The 12,194-nt window shown below is 35.6% G+C and overlaps 1 protein-coding gene across 1 annotated transcript; it reads left to right on the top strand.

The window, feature by feature from the left end:
* The first annotated feature begins 818 nt into the window (after window positions 1–818).
* LOC114279522 (phospholipase A1-IIgamma-like) lies at window positions 819–11,901 on the top strand. The gene is made up of 5 exons (XM_082871871.1): window positions 819–1,082; window positions 1,403–1,417; window positions 3,479–3,839; window positions 4,124–4,243; window positions 11,624–11,901. The coding sequence occupies exons 1-5, from the start codon at window positions 856–858 to the stop codon at window positions 11,834–11,836; spliced, it is 936 nt and encodes a 311-aa protein (XP_082727997.1). The 5' UTR covers window positions 819–855; the 3' UTR covers window positions 11,837–11,901.
* The last annotated feature ends 293 nt before the right edge of the window (window positions 11,902–12,194 follow it).

Here is a 12,194-nt window from a genome sequence, read left to right as displayed (position 1 = left end):
GTGATGTTAATCTAATGACTCAAATTTAAGATTAAAATAACACTAATATTAAGCACCTTACAATAATGCAATTTTACTTCAACTTTAAACATAAACAGTTGGATAATAAGTGTAAGACCATTTTAGGGAGATCTATTGCAAAAAATCTAAATCCCAAAAGAAAAAATAGAAAGAAATCTATTGATGTATAACCTTTTCTATATTTTTATTTATTTATTGATAGGCAAAAGTAAGTGATTAGTAGTTAAGTTAGTACCTCGGTAGAGTTGACACTCACACCCATGCATCTTGTAAGAAAATCTTACCTTTCCATTCTAGTGGAACCTAGGGTCTCTCTCTTAAGAGAGACATGGTGCCAAAGGGCTAGCTAACTAGGTTAGAGCCCTTTGATTTTCTATATTTTTATTTTGTCATAAGAGATAAAATGGATAACCACACGGGTGCGCATATTCCCAAATAAATTTGAACAAGTATGACATAGTCCAGGTCTACCTCAAGTTAATTACCAAACACATTCCTGCGCGTAATTCAGAGAAATCAAACTCATTGCTACTGAGCCAAACAAATTATTGTTCTATTTTTGACTCAAACTATTTATCCAATTGTTGAATGGGTTGAATCATACAAGCAGCCTCCTTATTGAATACACGAAAACGGTCATTTTGACAAGAATCCATTAACCAAACAGTCATGCATTGAGACTAGACTTACCAAACAGTCAATGCAACCAAACACAGTGTACCATGGTACCTCTCAAGCACACTATATAAAGCATGCAACACAAGCACATTGAGTATAACTTTCATATAAACAAACTGATATACAAATTGGTTTAGAGAGAAAAATAGAAACAAGATGGACACCAATAGCAACATTGCTAAAAGATGGAGAGTTCTAAGTGGTGAAGAAAACTGGAAGGGCCTATTGGACCCTCTAGACATTGATCTCCGGCAGTACATCATTCACTATGGAGAAATGACTCAAGTAACTTACGACAACTTCATCTCTGATAAGTTGTCAAAATATGCAGGAAGTAGCCGATATGCAAAGACGGACCTCTTTGCTAAACTGGGTCCAGATCTGTTTTTTTTTTTTGATCGGCAAATAAATCTTTATTGATGAAAAACATACACGGTATGATAAGATACATCAATAAAGAGGAGCTTGGAGCTAAGACGAAGCTCCAAGCGCTAGTTGGTGAGGAACCAACAAAAGGAAAGTAAACAATGCTGCCACAACAACCAGCAGAGAAAAAGAAAACAAAAAAACCAGATTGAAGTAGCTGAGGCAACTCCAAACAGCATAATAGCACACAGAAAACCAGCAGAACAACATATAACAACCAGTACAACAACAACCAATCCAGCATAGCAGAGCAGCACTAGAAGGAGCTGCCTAGCAGCAGACCAACTCAGTTGCAGACCAACAAAAGAGCTACCTAGCAGCATACCACCAAACCCCAGTTGCAGTCCTCACCAGACAGTTGCATTCCACCAAAAATACCCATCAGTTGCATTCCACCATGAAACATCCCACAGAAACCAAAATCTGATATGCACTCAGCATAACAATCAATCAGGAGAACAACTCTGAGAACACATAGAACAATCAACCACCTAAAACATTGACATTCAACCCATATAGCCAGCAAATAAGCAGAACAGCACACAACAACCAGCATAACAGCAACCAATCCAGCATAGCAGCGCAGCACCAGAAGAAGCTTCCCAGCAACAGACCAACTCAGTTGCAGACTAGCAAAATAGCTACCTAGCAGCATACTATCAAAAACCAGTTGCAGTCCTCGCTAGACAGTTGCATTCCACCAAAAATACCCATCAGTTGCATTCTACCATGAAATATCCCACAGAAACCAAAATCTGATATGCACTCAGCATAACACTCAATTAACAGAATAACTCTGAGAACGCACCTACAACACAAACAGAGCTCTATTTCAATGCATTGATAAACAAACCCACTAACATAATAGTCCAAACCATTTAAGCCTTCATTGGAGCATCCAGTAACACACATTGAAGCAGCTGAATCAGACACCCTGAAGCAGATAACCTGAAACAGAATTACAGAGGGCCTGACTAGACAACCTAATCTAATTGAAATTACAAACAATATCATCAACTGAATAATCAACCTCCAAACTCCATTTTACCCATAGAGCAATTTGTACCTTTACTTTATCACAAAAATCATCAAAAATGAGTTATGCCCCTTTGAACCTATATTCATTTCGCAATCTCCATACAAACCATAACATAACAGATGGAACCATCTCCCATAATCTAGAAACCCAATGTTTACTCTTACCAACAGACCAGTACTGTAAAAGGCCCTGAACAGATCCAGGAATTGCCCAAACCTGATCACTCCATCTTACCATTTGAGACCAACATTTCCACACTAATGGACAAAACAGGAGCACATGATTCAAGGATTCCACTTAGATTGGCAAAATACACACATATTATCTGTTGATACATGTAGCACCCCAATCCTCTGAATGAAGATTGCAGTCTTAACTTTGTCTCTCCAAGCCAACCAGCAAAAGAACTGCACTTTTGGTGGGGCTAAACCAACCCATACCCCTTTAGGCACAACCTGACCAGTCCCTATTGTAGCATCCCACCATCTTCTCACAGAAGAGACTGAAAATAGACCTGAGCTATTTGCTAACCAAGAACAAGAATCAACACAATTAGACCTCACCAATGTAGAGGTTTCCAACAGATCCATCAATCTCTTCAGTTCCTTAACTTCCCATACAAATAACTGTCTTCTAAATTTCAGCTGCCACCGCCCTAGATTTCTCTTCTTAGCACTGATTTGTTGAAGGGTCTCTTCTCTCTCTCAATAGATAGACTATAGAGTTTGGGGAATTGAACCTGCAGATCTCTATTGTTAAGCCATTTATCCTGTCAAAACATAATTCCCCCTCCATTTCCAACCTTAATTCTGAAATGATCACCATAGAACTCACCCAATTGCTGATTTACCGAGAGAAGTTTCACAATGTCCAACCAAACTGTGGACATCCCACCTGAGAGACTCAGAGTTGGAAGCCAACCTTCTCCATTCTTACCATACCTTGAACAAAGCACAATTTTCCACAAAGCTATATCTTCATTACCATACCTCCACCACCACTTTAATAACAAACATTCATTTACCTCTCCTAAGGCTCTCACACCCAAACTTCCTTGACTTTTACTCTTTGTGATCTCCTTCCATTTGACCAAGTGCACTTTCCTTTTATTAACATCCCCTTCCCACAGAAAAGATGACTGCAACTTGACTAATACTTTAACAACACCCTTAGGCATTCTAAAGAGAGAGAGAAAATAGATTAGCAAATTAGCAAGGATTGCCTTGATCAAAGTCAACCTCCCAGCATAAGATAGTAACTTCCTCTTCCAAGAGGACAACTTTTTCTTCACCTTCTACACAACTGGGTTCCAAGTACTCTGTTTCCTAGGATTGGCCCCTATTTGTACGCAACATCGTCAACCCAAGTCCCCGATGCATTCATCTTGAAGTCTCTATCAAGGGACGCATGGAGCAAAGAATCAAATTGGATGGGATATGTCGTTGTGGCCACAGACGAAGGGATGGCTAAGCTGGGGAGGAGAGACATTGTGGTTGCCTGGAGAGGAACACACCAAGCCTTGGAATGGGTTAAAGATTTGCAAATTCTTCTCGTTTCACCTTCAAAGATACTTGGAGAGCAAGATGATGATACTAAGGTGCATCAGGGATTTCACTCTATCTACACTTCAAATGATCCAAGATCACCATTCACCAAGACTAGTGCTAGAGACCAGGTAATTTTGATAAACTATTTACATATAAGCTTATACTTCTTAAGTAAGGAAAAACATACCCAACCTAAAAAAGTTGATCAAAAAATGAATCATATAAAGTCTAATACTTTGTGTGATGTAAGCACACTGAGAAGACATCTAGTGCACAATGCTTCATTTTTCAGATAACTTTTTCGGGCTTCCTAACATTATAGTTTAAGAAAAGATAGTACATAATAATTTCTTAATTTGCAGAACAATGCCAAAACTAATATTGTTGTTTCATCATTTATAATATATTTTAGGTTCTTGAAGAGGTCAGAAGGCTTGTTGAAGAATACCAAAATGAAGAAATCAGCATAATTGTAGTTAGTCACAGTTTGGGTGCAGCAATTGCAACCTTAAATGCATTTGACATCGGTCATGTTTGGTGTAGCTGTTGAAACAGATTATAGATTATAACGAAACAGATTATAGATTATGACTTTAATCAGAAGCTGTTAATCTGTTTGGTGTAACTGTTGGATTATAGATTTAAGTTGTTGCGTAATGTTTGTTAAATAAGTTGTGAAGTAGCTTTTTCAATTAACTTTTATTTTTTATTATTCACTATTTGTCTACATTTCTCATAAATAATAAAAATAATATTCTAAAGTCCATTTGGGTCTTTTTCTATTTTTAAAAAAATAAAAAATAAAAAAATCTAAGATTATAACCGTGAATTAACATGTCCACAGTAGAAGCTGATAATCAGAAGCAATGGGTGAGCAGCTTCTCAGAATCAACTTTTTTGACTTAAAATAAGTTGTTAGAATCAGAAGCTGTTTGAAATAAATTTAACCAAACAGTCAAAAATAACTTTTTAAAAGCCAGAAGCTATAAATTGGCTAAAAAAAGCCCTACCATGTAAGATTTAATAATACATGTAACCATAATAATAATGTGGAATTAAACTTTACAGGATCTTGAATTCAATACAACTCAAGAATAAAACGAATATACCTTTGTCAGCCATTGAATTAGAGAAGTTGAGAAAATACCCCTTAGAGTTGAACCTTTAATTTTTTTGGCTCACCTTCTTCTCTCTGTCTCTCTTAATTAGGATGACTATAAAGCTTAAAGTGATGGAAAAATACTCATGATATGAAAGGGGAGTCACCCATCCTTATATAGAGGAGAGAAGAGGGCCAGATAAACTCTATCGGAAGAATTCCTAATCCATCAAGGTTTCCTTCTTATCTTAGAAGAGTGATTATATTAAAATTCTATTTACTGAACTTGATCTCAAATATTGGCTTTATCTATTTGTGGAGTCCAAATAAATTAAAACATGTAGAAAATATGTAGGCTATTGGGCCACACTAGAAAAATAAATCCAACATTCTCCCACTTGGCCCATTAAGCCGATTATGATGCAATTATAAGTTTTTTCAAAAAATATGCAACTTAAAAATTTTTTGACTCACTGGATTCCACACTAAAAACTTTGACATGTGATCAAGAATTTTAAAAAATAGCTAATAAGTTTAGATATATTAGAAACTATAATACTGTGATTACTTCAGATCACCAATGTGAGTCATAGCGGTTATATAACATTTATGTCATATTTCATTCTATGCACCACACCATTGATAACCTTCACCAACCCAGTCCTTTATTGGGATATATAATTATTTGCCTGGAAGGCCCCTGTAATTTGTCTTGTTAAGACATTTCCTATTTATCAATATTCAAAATAATGTGTACACACACTTTTAGAAACAGGAAAAACAGAAACAAAATTATTATTGCGCAAATAGTGTTAAAAAATAAGCACTCATGATTGACCATACACATCAAGGGTTGCTTAAAAGACCCATCCTGATAACATGCTCTTTGTATGTCTTTGGTGGCAATCCCTTTGTGAATGGATCAGCAATCATAAGAGAGGTGCTTAAGTTTTCAATTTACACTTGTTGTTTCTGGACTCTCTCTCTAACAACCAAGTACTTTACTTCCATGTGTTTGGAACCACTGGAGTACTTTCCATTCTTAGAGAAGAAAACTGCTGCGGTATTGTCACAATATATCTTCAGCGGCCTGGCAATTGAGTCAAGAACACCAAGTCCTGAGATGAAATTTCGCAACCATAAAGCATGATTTGTAGCCTCAAAGCATGCCACAAACTCAGCCTCCATAGTAAATGAAGCAATAGTGGACTGCTTCACACTCTTCCATGAAATTGCTCCACTAGCTAGTAGAAAAACAAAACCCGATGTAGATTTTCTACTATCAAGGCAACCAGCAAAATCTGAGTCTGAGTATCCGATAACTTCCAACTGTTCTGATCTCCTATAGGTGAGCATATAATCCTTTGTTCCCTGAAGATATCTCATAACTTTCTTTACTGCTTTCCAATGTTCCATTCCAGGATTACTTTGGAATCTTCCCAACATTCCAACTGCAAAACTAATATCTGGCTTGGTACATGTATGGGCATACATCAAGCTCCCTACAGCTGATGCATATGGAATGTCCTTCATTTGTTTTCTTTCCAAGTCATTCCTTGGACACTGTTTTTCACTTAATTTATCACCCTTCATGATGGGTGCATCACCGGCTGAACAAAACTGCATATTGAATCTCTCCAAAACACGATCAATATATCCGTTTTTGAGATAGTCCTAGCAATCCTCGAGATCGATCCCTAAAGATCTCTATGCCAATAACATAGTTTGCCTCACCCATATCGACCATTTTAAAGTTCTTGGAGAGATATTCCTTGGTTTCATGCAATAAGCCAAGGTCATTACTAGCTAACAAAATGTCATCCACATATAGCACCAACATAATGAACTTGCTCCCACTAACCTTCAGATATATGCACTGATCAACTGCATTTTCCTTAAATCCGAAAGAGGTAATGGTATCATTAAATCTTAAATACCATTGCCTAGAAGCTTGTTTAAGGCCATATATGGATTTTTTTAATTTGCAAGCTAAATGTTCTTTACCTTTCTTTGCAAATCCTTCGGGCTGCTCCATATAAATTTCTTCATCCAAATTCCCATTTAAAAAAGCAGTTTTCACATCCATTTGATGCAACTCTAAGTCATAATGAGCTACCAATGCTAGGATGATTCTAAGCGAGTCCTTCTTAGATACTGGAGAGAAGGTCTCTGTATAGTCTATGCCTTCTTTTTGAGTAAAACCTTTGGCAACAAGTCTGGCTTTAAATCGTTCGATATTGCTTTTTGCGTCACGCTTGGTCTTGAAGACCCATTTACACCCGACCTTTTTGCAGTTATTAGGCAATTCGACGAGATCCCAAACACTATTCTGTTCCATGGATTTTAACTCTTCATTTATAGCATTGACCCATTTAGAAGAATCATCACTACTCATGGCTTGTGAAAATGAGACTGGATCTTTGTTAATCCCAATATCAAAATCAGATTCCTGTAGATACACCATGTAATCATCTGGAATGGCAGGCTTTCTTTCCCTCTAAGATCTTCTCAGAATTGTCGGTTGTTGTGGTTCTACAATATTTTCAATGGTGGTATCTTCATGAAGTGGTGAAACATGAGGTGGTGAAGGATTTTCATCATGTTGTTCGTTTTCCTCAGCCTGTGGAATAGTCTGAGGAACAACAACTTTTTGATAAGGGTCAAATGTTGGCACATCTACCCTAATTTCCTCGAAATTCACCACTCGTGTTTTCTCACTCCCACTGATTTCACCATTCTCTAGGAATCTAGCATTACCAGTCTCCACTATCCTCGTACTGTGATTAGGACAATAAAATTTGTACCCTTTAGACTTGTCTGGATAACCAATGAAATATCCAGATATTGTTCTTGAGTCCAACTTTTTCTCTTATGGGTTGAAGATTCTTGCCTCTGCTGGACAATCCCAAATATGTAAGTGTCTCAAACTAGGTTTCCTACCAGTCCACAACTCAAAAGGAGTTGTTGGGACCGCCTTACTAGGAACCCTATTTAAGATATACATTGTAGTCTTTAAAGCTTCACCCCACATTGAAATAGGTACAATTGAGTAACTTAACATACTCCTAACCATATCTTTAAGTGTACGATTACGTCTTTCAGCAACTCCATTCTGCTGTGGTGTACCAGGCATTGTATATTGAGCACAAATGCCTTTCTTTTCTAAGAATTTGGCAAATGGGCCAGGATTTTGGCCTGACTCATCATATTTACCATAATATTCACCACCCCTGTCTGATCTCACTATTTTAACCTTTCTATCTAATTGTCTCTCGACTTCAGTTATGTTCACCTCAAGGATGTCAACAACCTGAGACTTTCATGAATTAGATACACATATCCATAACGTGAGAAGTCATCTATAAATGTGATAAAATATTTTTCACCACTAAGACATGGGATGTTGAGTGGCCCGCAAATATCTGTATGAATTATCTCAAGAAGCTCATTACTTCTTGTGGCATCTTTCTTGGTGTGTTTGGTTTGCTTTCCTTTAATGCAATCCACACATATCTGAAAATCAGTGAAGTCTAGGTTTTCCAAAATCCCATTCTTCACCAATTTTTCAATTCTATTTCTGGAGATATGCCCCAACTGTCTATGCCACAAGATCGATGATTTTTCATTAATTAGACCACGTTTTAAACCAATATTTGAATGCAGAGTTACTAATGATTGTGCAAACTCATGATTTAAGGTAATTTTATATAAACCATCACATAAATTACCAGAACCAATCACTTTTGAATTAAACATTAAATTGAGTTTTCCACAATTAAATAAAACTGAATATCCAACACGATCCAATTTGGATAACGAAACTAAATTCCTAGAAATTGAAAGAACATAAAAAGTGTCTTCTAGATCCATCCGATGACCCGTCTCTAAGATCAGTCGATAGGTTCCTATAGCTACGACTTCAGCTTTGAGACGGTTCCCCATATAGACAAATCTTTCACTTTCCTTCGGTTTCCTGGTTGAGAGGTATCCCTGCATGTCATTTGTAATGTGGGTCGTGGCCCCAGAGTCAATCCACCACGTATTAGAAGGTATTTCAGCAAGATTTGATTCATAACAAACAAAAGAAAATTTCTTACCTTTCTTTTCGAACCAAGCCTTTCGCTTGCTGCAGTCTTTCTTCACATGTCCCTTCTTGCCAAAAAAGTAGCACTTGACAGTGAAACCATTCTTAGCCTGATTTTCTTCCCCAGGTTCATTCTTTTTCTTTGGTGGATTTTTCTTTGATTTTACAAACTTACCCTTCTTTTTCTTTATAGCTCCATGAGTTACAGCCAATGCAGTTTGACGTCCTTCTTCCCTCAACCTCACTTCCTCCTGAACACACATATTAGTCAGCTCATTCAAATTCCACTTATCTTTATTGGTGTTATAGTGAATTTTGAATGCGCTGTATTGTGATGGAAGTGAGTTGAGAATAAACTGCACGAGGAAAGTTTCATCAACTTGCATTCCTAAAGTTTTAAGCTTTCCAGCTTTGTCAGCCATATTGAGGATGTGATCCTGAACTCCTCGGTTGCCATCATATTTCATTGTTGTCAATTCAGCCATAATAGTGCCAGCAAGTGACTTGTCAGCAGATCTAAATCGATCTTCAACAGCCTTTAAGTATTCCAATGCATTAACAGTTTGAGGTAAGGAGGTCTTGATGTTATTTGCAATGGTCATCTTCATGAACATCAAACTGAGTCTATTGGACTTTTTTCAGGATTCAGAAAGGGCAACTTGTTCTGCAGTACTATATTCATTAATGTCTGCAGGTTTATCTTCAAGCAATGCCATATCGAGGTCCAACACACCCAGTGTAAACTGAACATGTTCATACCATTCCGAAAAATTCGAGCCAGTAAGTAGAGGGACGCCCGATGCAAGAGAGTGCAATGAGGTGGGAACTTTTACTGAAATAAGATAGAACAATATACATATTAAAGCTTTGAGAATTATGATGAACTATTGATATCACATAAGTTTTTCCTTTGGGCAAAACTTAGGTATATCTATTGTCCATTCGTCAAGAATCACTTATGTAGGTCTAAAGTAATTTATGCAATTTTCCAACTAGTTATGTTACCTTTGGGTATTCAATTCTAATCTTTTAAATTACATAAGTTACATTATCCTACCCAGTTCATAATTATTTGAAAGTGACTCTCATTTGGGCTAGTCTCAATCTCCTAATTATAACTGCAATTGAGAATATTATCGACCTTAAATACCCTTTTTAACAATTCTTTTATGTAGTTCTATATTCATAAGTTTTACAAATCTAGGCCACTTTGGCAGCTACTAAATTAGTAAACCCTATGAATACGGAACTAACCAACAATATTCTCTATTCATTAATTTTGAGTTATTTAATTATCATTAATTCAATCACAATTTTAATGAGATCACTATTTTTATGATTTCTAAAATTTCTTTTATGTGATTGCTATTACCAATATAATAATAATAACTCTGGATGAACATGAATATTTATATATGTATTATAACAATCATGAATATCTAAAATAATGGTTAATAAGAATTACACCTAATATGAATTAACCACTTTAATATTTAATATTCAATGTCATAAAATTATATCATGATATCAATTTTAAATCATGAAAATATATAAATATTTAACAATAATAGACAATAAGTATGCATAATTTAAACAAAGCAAAAGCATAATCCTCTAATGTGATGCAATCAAATAAATATATTTATTTAATAGTCCGAACGATTCAGCAAAATTTTAAAATTGCTTTTAATCTATGCACTTTATCATAACGGCAAGCAATACACTCAATTCAATAACATATTATGATGATTATAAAAATTATTATCAATAAAATTGATAATAAATCAAAACATGCATATGAACAGCATATAGAATTACATAAAAGTTTGCACCCAACATATCACAAAACAAAGTGAGTGAGGGAGTCCATGATGTGCATATTTAGTTACGATTTAGAAATTAGGAATGAAATCTTCTTTCACACAACCTTTGACTTTTAACAACACAAAAAGAGTTTCTTTGATGCATAATGAATATGAAAGAGATTAGATGTACCATTCAGACACTGCCTAATAAATATGGTATGCAGCTTACAAGGTTGAACATACAGCATATATTCAAGATAACCAACACATGCCGAGAGTTCAAACCTTATGAACAAAAAATATGTTGTTATGAATAATTATAATTATAATATAATAACAATATTCATAAATATATTATTATTCCAAGGTGTATTGATTCACAAACTAAAGCTCTGATACCATATGTAAGATTTAATAATACATGTAACCATAATAATAATGTGGAATTAAACTTTACAGGATCTTGAATTCAATACAACTCAAGAATAAAACGAATATACCATTGTCAACCATTGAATTAGAGAAGCTGAGAAAATACCCCTTAAAGTTGAACCTTTAATTTTTTTTGGCTCACCTTCTTCTCTCTGTCTCTCTTAATTAGGATGACTATAAAGCTTAAAGTGATGGAAAAATACTCATGATATGAAAGGGGAGTCACCCATCCTTATATAGAGGAGAGAAGAGGGCCAGATAAACTCTATCAGAAGAATTCCTAATCCATCAAGGTTTCCTTCTTATCTTAGAAGAGTGATTATATTAAAATTCTATTTACTGAACTTGATCTCAAATATTGGCTTTATTTATTTGTGGAGTCCAAATAAATTAAAACATGTAGAAAATATGTAGGCTATTGGGCCACACTAGAAAAATAAATCCAACATACCAAACACCCCCATAGCTGCCAATGGATTGAACATTCCTTGAAACCAACCAGACAAGGCGTGTCCTGTGACTGCCTTTGTGTTTGCTAGCCCAAGAGTTGGTGATTCAGACTTCAAAAAGGTCTTGTCTGGGCTAAAAAATCTCCGTGTTCTACGTGTTCGTAATGCCCTAGATATTGTTCCAAAGGTTCCATTCATAGGCTACAAAAACGTGGGTGAAAAATTAGCAATTGACACTACGAACTCCATCCTTTAGCAATGTTGCTATTGGTGTCCATATTTTTTTATTTTTTTTTCTCTCTAAACAATATGTGTATCAGTTTGTTTGTATGAAAGTTATACTGAATGAGCTTGTGCTGCGTGCTTTATATAGTGAGCTTGAGAGAGACCATGCTATGCTGTGTTTGGTTGCATTGACTGTTTGGTAAGTCTAATCTTAATGCATGACTGTTTGGTAAATATTCTAATCAAAATGACCATAGTATCCAATAAGGCTGCTTGTATAATTCACCCATGCAAAAATAGGACTTAAAAATTTTGGTCAAAAATGAGAAAATAACTTTTTTGGCTGATTCAAAATGAGTTCTTTGATGTCTCTGAATTACACGCGTGAA

This window comes from Camellia sinensis, chromosome 5 (assembly GCF_055761805.1).
Source record: "Camellia sinensis isolate YWXY chromosome 5, ASM5576180v1, whole genome shotgun sequence".
Classification (NCBI taxonomy): Eukaryota; Viridiplantae; Streptophyta; class Magnoliopsida; order Ericales; family Theaceae; genus Camellia; species Camellia sinensis.
This window is presented reverse-complemented; position numbering and strand designations above follow the sequence as displayed.